Source organism: Rissa tridactyla, chromosome 6, assembly GCF_028500815.1.
Source record: "Rissa tridactyla isolate bRisTri1 chromosome 6, bRisTri1.patW.cur.20221130, whole genome shotgun sequence".
In the NCBI taxonomy this organism is placed as follows: Eukaryota; Metazoa; Chordata; class Aves; order Charadriiformes; family Laridae; genus Rissa; species Rissa tridactyla.
The window spans coordinates 54,408,611-54,424,158 of NC_071471.1; the positions used below are offsets into that span (position 1 = coordinate 54,408,611).

At 43.6% G+C, this 15,548-nt stretch overlaps 1 protein-coding gene and 1 long non-coding RNA gene across 2 annotated transcripts in view; one reads left to right on the forward strand and one right to left on the reverse strand.

Annotated features, from left to right (window-relative positions):
• Positions 1 to 2,189: 2,189 nt before the first annotated feature.
• On the reverse strand, positions 2,190 to 11,159 carry ANKRD1 (ankyrin repeat domain 1). The gene is made up of 9 exons (XM_054205509.1): positions 11,033 to 11,159; positions 9,232 to 9,411; positions 7,270 to 7,407; positions 7,072 to 7,179; positions 6,318 to 6,416; positions 4,885 to 4,983; positions 4,650 to 4,748; positions 4,391 to 4,489; positions 2,190 to 3,127 (listed from the first exon to the last, which is right to left on the reverse strand). The coding sequence occupies exons 1-9, from the start codon at positions 11,057 to 11,059 to the stop codon at positions 3,017 to 3,019; spliced, it is 960 nt and encodes a 319-aa protein (XP_054061484.1). The 5' UTR covers positions 11,060 to 11,159; the 3' UTR covers positions 2,190 to 3,016.
• Positions 5,466 to 15,548, forward strand: part of LOC128911159 (uncharacterized) — a 29,408-nt gene continuing 19,325 nt past the window's right edge. Inside the window, exons 1-3 of the long non-coding RNA XR_008467016.1 lie at positions 5,466 to 7,250; positions 8,306 to 8,454; positions 13,985 to 14,086. This is a non-coding gene — a long non-coding RNA (uncharacterized LOC128911159). The remainder of the gene's footprint in view (positions 7,251 to 8,305; positions 8,455 to 13,984; positions 14,087 to 15,548) is intronic.

Below are 15,548 nucleotides of genomic sequence, written 5' to 3' on the forward strand. Positions count from 1 at the left end.
ATGGCCATAAAGAAGATCCCAGCATCTGTCACCTGCTAGGAGATATCTTGGATTTGTGTTACAGGAGGACTGACTGACCTCACCTGCTAGACAGACATCCCAAAGGCCATCCCTGTCCTGCAGCTCTTAAAACCAAACAGGAACATGAGATGGTTACCACAGAGGTGAAGGAAGAGCCCAAGGTTACAGTGAATATGTGCTCAGTGTGGTGTGTTGCAGTCGCGGCGTAACAGCTGTCTCACCTTGGCCTGAGCAGTCTCCACATCACATCATTTTTACTGCATCATTTCCCTCTTTATGTCCTGATCTGGCCGTGTTGCCTATGAGTGTTCATTTTGCTGCCTCCTGCCTTTCCGTTTTCCTTCCTGTTAATGCCTCAGTAAACCTAATCTGGTTGCCAAAAAAGCAATCATAACAGATTTATAATCAGCAGAGTATTTTCAGAGCTCTTCGAAATGTTGACTGAATTTTTTCTTTTGATTAAACCAATATAAAAATTATGTAAGTTACTGTACTCAAGGTACTCTTGAGCCAGCTTCACTGTGAATATTCCAGTTCTCTATTTGCATTGACAACAAGTTGAGAAGTGGAAGTTATAGCACCTAAAATATTGCAGAAATCTTGCAGTCGGTCATCTCTGAGCTCTTAGTAACTGGACTGAGCAGGATGGACGAAGTTCTCAGTAGACTAACAGTTCTATATAATGCTGGTGTAAGTCACAACAGCTTTTGCTTCATTCAACAAATAATGAAGTATTTTTCCTTTATGTCATTATTCCACTCGTTGACTTTATGATGTAAGTCTCTTTTATTATAGGTATTGGGATGTAAAATATATATATATGCACAGTAGTTTGTCATATGGACTTACCACCAAAATGGTGCTTTACCCAAAGAAGTGCAATTTTTTGAATGACACGTTCTTTTTCGTTGGCCACAGAATAACCTACCTTGAGCATGAGAGAAGTTGTTTGGTAACTAGCATATGGAAAGAGGCCTTTGAATGCTAGAAATCCTACTTGTTACTTGTTTGACATGATTTTTAAAGATGTACAATCTGCATCTTCGCCCTTTAAGTAGATATGGAGCTTCAGGAACTGATAAAAAAGTTTTTTTCTCCCTCAGCTTCCTGAAGCACGTTGTTTCTGGCCACTTTGGTGCCTGAACAATTGAAGTGCTTCTCGGTTAGGATGATAAATGAACTGAGTTAGCCAGCACTGATGTCATTTCTATTTCCTGCAAGGCATGCTCCCAGTGTCCGGGTAATTGTGCAGAAACAAGTAGTGAAGTAGTGGCTTGCAGAGAAGGGCAGCGAGTGGAGTTGTGCCATAATTTTTATGGAGAGGAGTGTGTTCACAAATAAAGCCTACGGCTGGCAAGGTGACACTCGTGAGTTACGGTGCTTCTGTGAGAAAAGCCTCATCTGTCTAAAGCTGTTGGCCTCAGTCTAGGGTAGTTGGCTGCAGACAGAATAGGCGTTTCTTCTGCTTGCTTCTCTGTGGAGTTTCTGTAAATTCACTTAGTTTCCAAAACTGGCACTCCGCTAACAACTATTCATCGCTGCCCACCCCGACCCCACCTCATTGCCCAGGACATTGCTTTGGCTGGGCTGTAAAGCCTGCTGGCTAGAAGCCAGTTGCAAGGGGTTGGTTTGTGGGAGCCTGTGGCATATTTCGCTGGAAGACCATGCCGTAGGGTGTTAAGATTTTAACTGAATGCAGCCTGTAATGTCCCAAGGAAATTAGACATCGATGCCTCTGCTGGCAGCACTGTTAAGATTGTTCTGCTTCTGCTAAAGCCAAGGCAGAGGAACCTTTCCTAGCAGGACTCAGCATCTCCCGTGGCTTGGAGAACTGACGCTGTCTCCTGTGCTCCCCACAGTTAAGTACTGACTTGCTGAGAAACAGATATTAAATCAATCTCAGCAATAAAACTGTAGCTTTGATTTACTAGCTACTCAAGTACTGTCTTTCTGCTTTTGTGTATGTTTTTCCATTTAACAAAATTAGTAAGATGGCATTTATCTAACAGTGGCAGGGAGGTAGCTCAAGGGCTGGCTGCTCGAGCCAGCTGAGACTTTTTTTTTTTTGAGTTTCTAAGAATTTTGCAGAGGCCAAGATGTGAATTTTCTTTAGAGAGAGACAGAATTACCCTGTGTGTGCTGACCACTTCATAATCCACTCCAGCAAATAAAAAGAACCACTCTGTTTATTTAATCCGAAATAGACCAGTACAAAATGTACAGAAAGAGCAGTACAAATTTACAAATATACATAATCTGTTTTTGCATTCTTCAATCATCCGACTTCATCGTAGTCTAGCTTAAAAAAAAAAAATTCACATTCCTGATTCTGTCTCCTGTCACCTTCATAATGTTGCACCTGAATCCCACAGTCCGGACGGTTACGTGGTGGTTGGAGCTCTGTCCTCTAGCTCTCTATCAACCACAATTGCCAAATGCCGTGTAAACCTCATTACTCAACTGCTTCTTTAAATCCACTTGGCACCTCGGTACACCTTCTTCCATTGCTCTTCCACGTATCATCACTCGTTTAACATATTATTTTAATAGTGAGAATTTGGCAGAGACAAGGCAACAGTTGCAAGTATTCGCTATTTAGAGCTGTTGGAAGGCTTGAGGGAAGTTGCTAATGTAGTTGGGAGTACTGCCGTCTAAGACAAAAGGATTTATCTTGTTGGCAAAGACTGCATTAGGGCATAAAGCTCTATTTTAAAAAAAAGCTACAATAATATTGAAAATAATTAAAAATTACCTTTTAAATAAATAAATAATAAATAGTAATAAATAAAGCCATTTGAAAAGCAGTGGAATTTTAACACTCAACCTGCCTTTAAAAATGATTTATCTGCGCGTTTGCTTTGTGGTTTTCAGTGCAGGTACTTCAAATAATCCAGTAATAAATATTTTCAATAAAAATACTATATTCAGGGATATTTTTCTCCAGGTTCATAAGAAGCATTTAAAAGCAGCAAAAAGAGGGCAGTCATGTTTCTCTTCAGAACTTGCCTAGATGGACGCTCTTGTAGGAATTGTTTTTCAGGCTGTTGAATAACTCTTTGGTGCCATTCTGCCACTGAAGAACAAGATCCATAGGGGTTTTCCCTTGCTGGTGGAAAAAGCGGAGGAATAAGATTTAATTTCAGCCAGTGAATACCGAGTCCTTTATCCTTCCCTAAATATTTGTTCAGCGCATGTGTCTGATGTGAGACCCTCCTGCACCTACAGGTCAGACTTACTCTCGCCTCCCCGAGACCAGAGTCCTTCTGCTCTACAGACCTAGTCCCAGTCCTGGTCAGACCCATGGTGAAATCTCCCCGGGTTTCAGCGGGTCTAAGCCGTATTAGCAAATACCATGACTGGCAGAGCATGCAGGTGTTTCTTCTGATCTCGTTTAAACTGATAGAAATGCATTTAGATGAAACCTCAATAAGCCACTCTTCTACTTAATTGAGAATTCAGATAAGAGTTTGTGCTGGTTTAATTAGGTTATGAACCACATCTAAATTAAACAGGAGCAACTTTTGTGTGCAGACAAAGCCTGAGAGAGCAGGTCTTTGGCCTTTGGGGCTGTACCTTTCATCATTTCCATACCCTGATGAGGGATAATGCTGGGATAGTGGCCCTGCTTTGGAGAGCGTGGGCAGAGCAGGGAATGCAAAGTGCTGCAGTGATTAGTTTCTTCCTTGTCCCCTTAATTTTTGATTGATTGCCTATCAAAAATGTGGACTGGCACTGGTAAAACTCACTGTCTGTCCTACTGCTGCTTGGTTTGCGTTTTGGGGAAAGGGGGCTGTGATACGCTGTGTTTTAACAACTGGTCACAGAGCTCCAGCAACATATCTGCTGCTGGTGGGGTGGCTGTGAGCAAGAAGTCAGGCGTGGGGCTTCTGAAATCAAAGCTCTGTTGAGCTGCGGGGATTTGTTGCCCAATGGTCAGGGTAGCAGCCAGTCATCCAGGTGTAGCGCTTGGGCTCGCCATTGGCTGTGGGTTTAACAGAAAGGAAGTTTCTCTGACAAACCAAGATCTTCTTTCTTGTCTCAGCGGTGGTTGAAGCCCAGGAGTTGTGCTGAGAGCAAGTGTCTGTTTAGATCTTTTCAATATATGACACGTGTAATTAACTCCATAGAAAGATGTGCTGTTTTAAGCTGGAGCTGTTAGGTTTTGGTTTTAGAAGTACTGTTTTTTCCTCTTCTCCCTGACGTCCCCCAAGTTATACTATCCCTGTGTCAGCTCTGCTTTAATTAACTCTGAAATGATCTAATTAAATCTGTCTCTCCTGGCCTTGAAACCTATGAAACCGCTCTCAAGGCAAACTTATTCTGAAGCGTTTTGAATTACTGCATTTATGGTTTTTTTGCTATTACTTACGCAGTTCTTTATAGTCAGATCTGCTCCGTACAGAATCAGAAGCCTGATCATCTTGTAGCGGTTCAGCCTCACGGCATCATGCATCGGCGTGTCTCCTTCCTAGGGGCAAGAGACATGGACCACAGCGTCAGTCCCACCGGTCCAGCGCCGCGGACCAACCGCGTCAGCGGGGATTTGTTACCGACAAGCGGGACTGTCAAGGCGGGCAGCGGCTTGATGCTACCTGCTAGCTGACGGGTAAGGAGTCGTTGGTACTCACTCTGTCTCTGGCGTTGAGATCTGCTTCACAGGCGATGAGGTGCTCCCCGCAGTCGTACTGGCCCGTCCGCACAGCCACGTGCAAAGGGGTGCTGAGCAGCTGGGCGGGGGGAGGAGGAACCGGTCAGTGGCACGGAACAGGTAAAGGCCGCTTCAAGAACGGCCGCCAAAAATTATCCACCTGGAGTAAGGGTCGGCTTTTCACCTGCAATTTAGGAAGCCCCAGAAGCACATACCTTGTCTCTTGCGTTTCTGTTTATCCCTTTGTCCAGTAAGAATTTCAGAACATCCAGGTTCCCCCCCCGGCACGCCCAGTGCAGGGCTGTAGATTCAAGCTGCAGCAGGAAAAACAAATGGAAAGCAATTTAATTCGTCGTTATATTTTTTTTTAAAAATTAAGCTATTTTGATCAAATTTCTAAATTGATTCAAAATCATTTTCGGGCAATTTAACCTAAAGCACTTCACTCTGATTGCTGAGTTGTTTCTAGTAACAGCTTTTCTTATTTTTGCCCTAATTTCTTTAGTACTGTGAGTTTCTCACTCTTCACACTTGCTGCGTGTTGCTCTTAAAGACGGAGATCTTGGCAACGCTGCTGTGAGAGGGTGTGTTTTGTCTGTTCTGTGAATTTAGAAGTTATCTTTAGCCAGGTGTATGGGGCTGCTATGTGCTAGTTATTATTTTTTTTTTATGCCTTTTGGGTTCTAAAATGCACAGAAAATTATGCGCAAGGGAACGAACAGCTCTTTTTTTTTTTTTTTTTTTAAAACCACAAAGTTATGCAGATCCATGAAGTGTATTAGAACCCTTTCCTTCTACGAGATTCAGTTTCTCTGGCCTCAGCTCTGCTGGGAGGGTGGAATGTCCCTTGAAGGTCTCGCTCTGCCTGTCCTTCCTCCTGTTTCTTACACTCCCTTCCTCCTGCTTCTTACGCTGCTGGGTTGAGCGAGGGGGAGTGGGGCTGGCTGCTTCTGACTGTTTAAAAAAGGGATGAAGAGCTGGGAGTGGAGAAGCAAAAAAAAAAACAAAAAAAACAGCTGCAGAAGCTGCTGATACTCAACTACCCTCGTGGCCGGCGTTCCTGGAGGAGCAGGGGTGTCTCCCGAGCGCAGCCTTGAAATCCCAGCGGAGAATGTAATGCGTTGTGCTGAGCCCTGGGCACAGGCGTGGGACAGCAGCATCTCCACCACCTGCTGTTGGGCTGAAGCAGTGGCCTGACCCCAGCTCTCGCCCTACGTGAGGCTTTGCTGCTTGTGGCATTTTGCTGGCCAGCCTCTTCCTCCGCTTCCTGCGTTTTCCAGCACTTTGGCAAAGGGAGGCAGACACCCCCTCCTGAAACCTCTCCTCAACAGTGTGATTTTAAGGATAAAGTTACATGATGCTGTAAGGCCTTTTAATGCTCCTCTTAGAATCATAGAATTCCCTAGGTTGGAAGGGACCTTTCAGATCACCTAGCCCAACCATCAACCTAACTCTGACAAAAACCGTCACTAAACCATATCTCTAAGCACTATGTCTACCTGTCTTTTAAATACCTCCAGGGATGGTGCCTCAACCACTTCCCTGGGCAGCCTGTTCCAATGCTTAATAACCCTTCTGTGACTGCTTCTCTGGGCACTTATAAAACAATGGGCAGTTTTCTGAAAGAAGTGTGAGTTGCTGCGCGTACCATGTCTTTCTGTTCAAGGCGGGCTCCAGCTTCCACCAATTTTTTCACCACCTCGAGATGTCCTTCAGAGCATGCCCTGTGCAATGCAGTGCGTTTGTACTGCAATTAAAACAGTGCAAAGTCAGATATTATATATGGCACAAAAAGATATCTTTAAATCTTTTCTGCCCGACTCCCTCGGATGATGGCAAATACGTACTTTCTGCTGATTCATTTTCAAGAGCTAATACTTTTGAGACCTGAAATCTGCTAAATTTTAATAGCATCCTGGTAGCTGCCTACCCAGCATTTTAAAGGATGTGAGAAATATCTGCAATATGGCATTCAAATTTAAAATGATGCCTGTCGAGTTCCCCCATCCAACATGCAACACTGCGTTTTGCAAATGCAGCTTATGATAATGTATGAGGGCGGGCAGCGTCGCTTTCTTTGTCATTCTGCACACAAATTTCTTGTCTGTTCATCTGTAGGGCTGGAAGACCACCTGTTACAGAAAATCAGGGTCTCCTGGGCACCAAGAGCTTGCTTTTAAACGTAAAGGTTCTTTTGAGATAATGTTACTTTGAAGGGTTGCAGTGGCCCCTTCATCACTAGAAAACTTGCTATACCAAACTACCAGTGTTTACTTATGTTCCCCCCACCCTTTTTTCTCCTCAAAAGCGTGGAAGCTACAAAACCTAGCGGTAAAAGTCATTACTGCTCTGTAATAACCTCTTTTCTGTAGTGGGCTTTGCAGTAAGAAGGAAGATTGTACCTCATCGCAGACATTTGGATCCCCTTTGTCTGACAGGTATTTTTCAATTACTGGCAGCTTATTCTCCAGTGCAGCTCTGAAGAATGTGGGTATATCCACTGGTCCGGTCTGATGGAAAGAAATGTACAGGGTGTAAACGCATGTGGCACAAAACCCCATCAATGCTTCCCCAGAAGGCGGTACTTGGAAATAACTTACAATAACTTCTGGTTCAGGTTCCTTTGTAACGGGCGCTTTCACTTTCTTGCATTTCTTCTTCTTCTTCAACTGAATAATTTTTTCAAGATCCTCTAAGTTTTCAAGTTTTGACCTCTCCTCTAATTTCTTCTTCTTCAGCTGAAAGAAATCAGGGAAGCCCACAGGTTGAGCTGAGTGTGACCACTGCTCCCTTCGGAGTGGCAGGACAGGGCGTGCTACTATCCACCTGAATTCAGTTAAGACTGGATGAACTTTGAAATAAGTTGTCCTTTTTTTACAGCTAGGGCTAACTGACCATTAGAATGAGTTACTAAGTGTGTGAGACATTCTACATCAACTCCAGGTTTTCATACACCTTTGGACCTCTTCCTAGAGGCCGCTTCAGCCATGTGCTGTGGGATATATAGCATGAATTTTTGGTCTGTACTAGGCCAGGAGTCAGAGCAGCCCTGCAATCCCTTCCGGCCCAACAATTTAAGAAATCTCATGTGCAGCTTCTGAGAGCTGGGAAGCCCCTGCAGTTCCACCAAGCATTTTTTCTTCAATCGCTTTTGTGATGCAGCCCCTGATTTATTGTAACTTAATCCTCTTTGATGAAAAATATACCCTTAAGCGAAGAGGAAGGTTTATACCAATCTTAGCATTTCAGTCAGCAAGTGTTACATTTTGGTAAACCACAAAGAGTGTCCCCAGGATCCTTGGAGGGACAGTTCAATAAATGTTTAAGGCTTCATCATGCCTGCTTGTAAAAAGCATCCCTGCATGAAGTCAGCGTGGGGCACTGCTAACGTCAAGGGCAAATGTGTTGCCTGAACTGAGGGCCAAGATCCCAGGTACCAGGAGGTGTCCTTGACTTCAGAAGGGGGATTCGCAAACAAGGGGTAGCTCAGGGTGAATACAGATGACAGATTCTGTCCCCTGATATCATTAAGCGTAAATACGTTGGTGAGACCCTGTCATATGATACACATTTTTCTCAACTGAGTTCTTATTCAAGTTACTTCCACCTCTTCTTTTTATTGTTCCCTGCATTTAGGGTTTGATCTGTAGATCATTGACTTCATGGAAAATAATTATGTTGGCTGAGTGGGCTGTGGATCAACTAGAAAACCAAAAGGCTCTGAGGACCCTGTTCTGGAGGAACTCAAGAAACCTCTGTAGCAAGTAATGATCTCTCTGTTGAAGGTGAAGGTCAATAGTGTTTGTTTTAATATTTCTAAGGCTCACTTTTCCGCCCTTCTTTTTTCAGAGCAAAGTCTTATGCCCCCTGCTAGTTAAACTTTTTCATTCCCAAATCACTTTAAATTTTTAAGCCAGTTGGTTGCTTATTCACCAACGAATTTAAGATATTACAGTTACTGTATTTTGGGGGGGAAACCCATCAGTTCTTAGGGATATAGGGAGAATTGTCATGCTCGAGGAATACAAAATGGTGCTTTTCTGTAGACCGGTATCACTTTCATTTGTAATTGTTTTTCCCAAATGTGCTAGTAAGCATAATGCAGTGTTTTCATAAAAAGAACATTTTCATGGTAGGTGGGGCTTCTGGCGTCAGAAATGCACTCTTACATCTTTCTTGGGTTAGTTATTTTTGGTGGCAGTCATCAGGTGTGCAAGCTGAAGGTGTCTTACTGGCTACGATTGCTGCCCCCCCTTACTGAGAGCTGGCAGCAGGCGACTGTGGGCAGGAGGGAGCCCCCAGGGTTTCGGTCAGATGTTACAGGGGGAGTTTGGGGTTCTGCTTCACAGCGTTACTGCCTGCATCCATAGGCTACAGGAGTCAACAAATCTCCATGGCCTTCAATGGACTTTAGACCAGCCTCATTTGGTGGTGATCTCCCAAGGGTTTATCTAGCTCACCACGCATGTATTTCTGACTTAGAAAGAGGCAGAACTTCAAGGGCTGCAGCAGAAAGTGCGCACGGGACAATAAAAAGCCAAGCACAAAACCCAAGAGCCTACCTCTGCTTCTAGTTTTTTCTCCTTCTCATAAGCCAGATCACCTCGGGTCAGTGAGTGTTCAGAGACTGTCTTTAGGTCCTCCTGCTTCTCTAATCTTACAGCAGCTTCATACTCTCCATTTTTGAAGTCCTCGGGGAGGAAGCTGCCAGTCTCTTTATCGTCAGCTTTCTTCCCAGTCACCTGTAAAAGCAAACATGATCTAATATAAGCAACAGTTTCATGACTGCAGTAGCCACCCCCTGGGAACACAGATTACCTAGAGGCTAATTACATGTCATTCCTGTCCTGCTCTAGGCGTGTGTGACAGACAGAGTGCAGACCTCGTTCAGCCTGTGCCTGGATTAACTGTATGCGGATGGCTGGAGCAATCTCGCTTGCAGGCAGATCTCCCGCATCCACACAGCAACACCCCCTCGGCATCTTCAGGGCTTGGGGCAAGTCCCATGGGGCCACCTCACAGTCTAACTCCCTGCTTGGCTGGGGCCGAGGTGCTGCTGTACTGACAATAGCCAGTGACTTGGGAAGAGCATCTGTTTTGTTCAGGGTTTTCTTGTTTGTTCCCGCGCCGGCACGTGTCGAAGTCTTCAGAAGGCTGTGAAAGGCTGTGGTGGAATGAGCCACCCTGACCAGCCACCAGCGCCCTGCGAGTGTCGAGGAGGGGAACTGAGCAGGTAGAGTGGGAGAAGAGACTTTCTCCCTTGGGACCTTACAGTTTTGTCGAAACACATCCAACGCAGTTAAATGGGGTGGCTGAGTGATTTCAAGGCTGGTTTTACCCATTACTGTCAGTACCAAAGTCCCCGTTTCTAGCACCCAGCAAAGCAGCAGAAGGTGGTTCCTGCGCAGGAGCTCTGTGACGCTGTGCAGCAGCACAGCTTTCAGTAGCTTTGGAAATATTTCTGATGCTTGATTAAGTGTGTACAGAGAGACAACTTGTTAAACTTAGTAGAGGCTGTTGCGCATTTTGAGAGTGGTTCAGTAAATCCATGTGTCCCAGACTGCCTATCCATTCAATCACCTTGTAAAATTGTCTTTGTTAGAGTTTAACGCTAGAGAAACTGTCAGGGCCTTGCCAAAGAGTTTAAGACAGCATTAACTATTAGGCTGTACAAAAGTTGCATCTTACCACAGCCATCAGGGGAAAAAAGGGGTTTCTGTGTGATGTTCCAGTGTTTTACTGGATCGTTCCTGTTTTCCCAGTTTATTGATCAAAACAGGCATTCTTAGTCTGAACTCTGCAGTGGAATGTCCCGATGCTTGTGGTCTGGTTTAGACATTAGTTTTCAAAGACTTGTTATGCCGTGAACAGCAGTGGGTGTAGGAACTGTTAGTTTATTATTAGAAAAGAACACTTATTACTAAACTGTTAGTTTAGATTTGGAAAATACTTTGGTTTCTCTGCATTGATACCTCCTCCCAGTCCCTTACAGGATTGGAATTACTGAGTGTGATCATCAACTTATTAGCTTCTAAAAAAAATTAAAAGGAAAATCAAAGTCAAAGGGAAATATATAGCTAAATTTTGGTCAGTCTCTTCTTCCTGGTGAACTATGTTCTGATGCAAAATCCAAACAGCTATGTATTGGTATCAGTGGTGAGCCCCCTTCCCAAGGAGAAGATAAAGTGAGAATATAGTAGGATAACCTACAGTATATAAACGGGTTTTGCACCCAGCGCACAGCAGGGCTGGTAACCTGCCGCATCCCCTTGATGATCCACAAAGGTGGTCTCTCTCTGCCTGGTATAATGACAGTCTAGAAAGAAAAGTAATTGCGAATAAATGAAAGAAGGTTGTACCTACCAGCTCCTCTACTTTCATCATCATCATATTTGCCAGCGTTTGAAGGCTGTGCTCCGGTATGGCTGAAACTCCCAAGTGCTCAAGCCAGCTCTGCAGGGCCCACCACGCTAGCTTTGCTTATATATCTTTGGGAGAACCGCGCTTGAATGAGATAATCTTCCAACCTGGGAATCCAAGTATGCCCCTTGGGCTTGCCAGCTGAGAGGTAGGCTCGCGCTCATTCCAGACACGTTAACGAGCCAGATCTGGTGTCGAGGCAGGGAGGGGGGCGTCAGTTGGGCGAGGAAGGGTGAGCCTCACAGTCTGACCACACCGAGAATGTGAATCGGAATGAAATGTGACCTCATCATTCCTGTGGCAATGACTGCACGGCTCAGCAATGCGAGTCATTCCCTGTTCCCGGTGCCCACTAGGACAGCTGTCTGTTGATATAGCATTATATCTTCATCTTCTTTTTTTTTTTTTAAAGTTTTTTTTTTTTTTAAACTGACATTCAGATGACAGTAAGACACTGCAAAGGGTAAGTAGCTTATGTACAATACTTGTAGTAGTATCTTCTGATAAATGGATGATGACCCCTTAAGTCTTGGAAAGCCGGTCTTTTCAATGCTATTTATTCTTGGATGATAAACAGTTTTAGGGGAAAGGATTTTTCTCATCATGATGGCAGTCTTCTATATTTGTTGGAAGGAATTCTCTGAAGGGATTACTAAGCCAGAATGATGTCTCTGGTGCAAAAAGGGTCTATGACATGATAAGTTACAATCAGTGTGAGACCTCAAAACAGCAAGCTTTGCATTTTTCTGGGACTTTGTCAGTGATCATAAGCAGAATAATAAATTTTGTCCCATTATGCAAAAAAGAAAAAGTAAAACTAATACTGTTTTCTCAGGCAATATTTTCCTTTTGGATATGAGAGAATAGGGGCACAAGTGATTTGTTCATTTTTGGAGATAAGGTGGGATGCAGACAAATATATACAGATGATGCGTGTGTTTTGGGGAAAAGCCGTTACTGAGTCCTTTGGAAAAGCTTTTCTTGTACAATGAATCAGAGTAGCCTGGCAGCAGGAGAATGAACACCAGCAGAAGGCTATTTTATAAAAGGAAGGTGCATTAGTCTTTGCATGTAAAGAGTGTGGATAAATGCCAAGAAAAATCAGTTCTGCCATTCTGCGATGCTAGGAGCTTCTGCCTGGGGAGATACAAGCCTGGCTGTAGGCATCCAGGTCACCTGGCTGAAATGAATACAACTGCTCAGGTGCTTCAAGTACGATGTGTACATAACTGCTTCACCAGATCAAGATCTAGCTATCTTGGGTGTTGTTTATATCATTAACATCATTAGCATGCTGCGTTCCTGACGCTGACCTTTCAAGGTGTCTCTCCTCTGAACGATCTCCCAGTAATCTGAGTACATCCAAACTTGTTTTCTAGTGCCCATCATACCTACGCCCTCCCTTTCCCTGAAATGAAGCTGGACATCAGGTGGTTCCTTTACTACTCAGAATATATATGACATTAGAGGATGAGCCCCAGAACTAAAATAGAGTATGTGGCAGCAAGAGAACCTTTCAGAACATTTTTTTCCAAACCTAAGTACAGCCAGGATATCATTGCCCCGGAGTGGTATGTCCTGAATCACACTGCCGGGCTTTTTTTCCACAGCAGTTTCGTGCTCCTGCTATATGTCTCTATGATAAAAGGCAGCTCGGTTTGGCTTTTTCTTGTTTACAAATGTGCTGTAACAGCTTATCTCAGTCTGTTTTGTTCTGTGACGCTTATTTGGGTGATTGTCTTGGAATCCGCAGCTCTCACAGGACGGCTGCAAAAAGACTGCTGCTGCTTTAGCGGAAGCAGATCACAGCGGAGACCTGATGCGGGAAGAGAAATGTAGGGGTTTGCTTTAAGAACAAAAACTGTTTAAGAAGCTGTGAACTGCCTCTGGCCCCATTGTATCTGAAGCTTACTTTGAAGCTTTTTTTTTTTGCTTTCCCCCCTTTTTTTTTAACAGCCTGGTATTTCAAACTGACTCTGAAAAACCTGAACTGGAAGGTTTAAGTAGATAGATCTTCCTCTGCAAATGGTACTTAAATCCAGAGCCAGAGTGGCTTTACAGTAAACCTCAGTGCTCTGAGGGGAAACACAAACCCACTTCTCACACTGTGAGTGCTACCGAAAACCCCCGGTTTATTTAGAGATAATTCAGTAATTGTCTTTAAAACATCCCATCCCTGATGACTAAAAGAATACTAAAGAATAGAAAAGAATCTTCCTTGATTGTCCTTAGTTTCTGTGTGAAAAGGGTGGCACACAGAAATCCATTTTAACGGAAGCTGGAATCTAAAGTAACCTAATGGTAAATGCTTGTAAGCTAAATGTCATGTAAACCAAGGTAGCCCTATGGAAATAGCAGAAATGCACTGATTCATATCAGCTAAGGCTCTCGGCCGGATGCTTATCGCTATTGCTTAATATTGGAGGGGGAAGTAGTATAATGAGCTTGCAACCTTGTGCTGGACTGTAACCACTTAATCACCTTTCAACAAGTGATTTCTCGTTAAGGTGGTAATAGCAGATGGTCAGTGGGAGATGTGTAACGGGAATCTGAAAAACTCTTGCCACTCCGCTAAAGGCTAAGGGCAGAGCGATGATCTGCAAGGTGTGAGGCAATTGGATATTGGCATACAAAAACTTCACAGAGAAAAACACAAAAGGGCAGGAGGCTCAGTGTGGGAGAGAGAAAACTGTATGGCACACCCCCTTCCCTGCTGCCAAAAGAGAAGTTGTCTAAATACTATAAAGGATTTTTATAATTAATTTTTTAAAGAGGTTAATGGTAGAGTGAAAGCATTCGGTGTGATACAGATGATATTGCCACCTCCTGTCAAGTGTAGTACCGTCGTGTTTTCAATGCCGTCACTGCTGTACTCGGCTGTCTTACATTTTCCAGCACTCTGCCCTTGGCTCTGTCCTTGCATCTGAAGATGCTGCCCCTTGGAATGCCGTTGTGCCTGGCTGTCTCTGTCCATCTCCTGCTGCTAAATAAGTAAAGGTATGAAAAAATCAGTCGGTGGGGAGTGCTTATGCACCTAAGAGGGTATTAATCCAGCAAACTATGTTCCGTGTGTGTGCAGTCAAGGATAAATTCATGCCCAAGGTGCGCATAAGAAGCAGTAACCGGTAGCCTACTCCTGGCTGAGCGATCTGCCGGTGTGTAATGGCTTGTTTATTTCTCAGTATGTGTGGGCATCCGGCATGCCTTACGTATATCCACATACAACGGAGCAGGAAATAATAATATACTGGGATAACCGTGTTTGTGGCCTCCTCTTTTTTAGCTGTTTGTTTTCCATAAAAGCAGGAAACACTTTTACTTGCCTAACCCATACTCTTTGCTATTTATTGTCAAAAAGCAGTTTGGGTATGAGTTAACTACAATATGCAAATTATACCACTCATGCTCTAACTTTTTCAACATAGTGAGATATATGTCTGTCTGCTTTTTCTAAAGTGATCAGGGAATGGCTACATCATCAGTTTAAAACAACTTATAGACTTCTTATCAATGTGTATTTTTTGTGTATTAAACTGCTAAAGAGAAACACATTGTCTCCTTAGGGGAAAAAAAAAACCCAAGCTATTTCACCTAGGAATACAACGTTAGTTTTAAGTACAAAATTAGAATATGAGACATTGTTAAAGGATGAGGCTGTAATTCCATTTCTTCAGTTGTTATCAAAGGAACAAAGAAGTCATAGTCTGGCGGGTCACTGGTGTGGCCAGCACAGTCCGCTGGTGTCAAAACCCAAACCAGCAATGAGTCAACAGTTGCAGCACTTACTGTAGGGCTTAAAAAAAAAACCCTCCTCAAGTGACATTAGGGTTGGGGATTTCACATAATAGGAAAAAAAAAATACTGTGATTTCTATTTAAAAACAAGGTATTTGAATTTACCTGAAGCTTTGAGCTTTATCATGATGGCATTTGTAAGACGTCAATCTGGGTAACTCACCTTAATGGGTCTCAGTTAACAAGCAAGTGCAGCGAAACACACCAGAAGGGTCATTATCTGTGGTCAAATGGGTTTATCTACTACACATTTTTGCATGGTCAAGGAAGTACAAAAAGGCTTTTCTGTGTCAATGTGGAGTTGTCTAAAGGGTTTCTGCCATTCATAAATACTCCAGAAAAACTCCAAGTCAGTCAGGGAAGGAAAAGTGCTTCAAGTAGAGAACTGCAGAAGAAGTTGTTATCATTAGAGTGAGAACATGCCTGCAAATCCCGGTCACTTGAGTCATGATCCCACAGGCACCTACACTGGCCAAGTGCTCCACAGTAAAGCATAGCCAGTGCTTTTGACTGGCAGCAAGGGAGAATTCAGCTTCATTCCAGAGAAGCTGGGACATAATTTTATTTTTATTTTGAATTTTACATTGTCTAACTCAAAGCCTCCAGTTATTGAATCTTGCTATACCTTTGCCTGAAAGCTCCTAAGCACTCCGTCTCATACCAGT

Excerpts from the sequence above, each read along its gene's own strand:
- ANKRD1 (XM_054205509.1), bottom strand. The coding sequence starts at position 11,059 with ATGATGATGATGAAAGTAGAGGAGCTG. Across the intron at positions 7,408-9,231 it reads AGAAAAAACTAGAAGCAGAG|CTGAAGAAGAAGAAATTAGA; the intron begins GTAGGCTCTTGG and ends GATTTCTTTCAG. Across the intron at positions 4,490-4,649 it reads ATCTCAACGCCAGAGACAGA|GAAGGAGACACGCCGATGCA; the intron begins GTGAGTACCAAC and ends TCTTGCCCCTAG.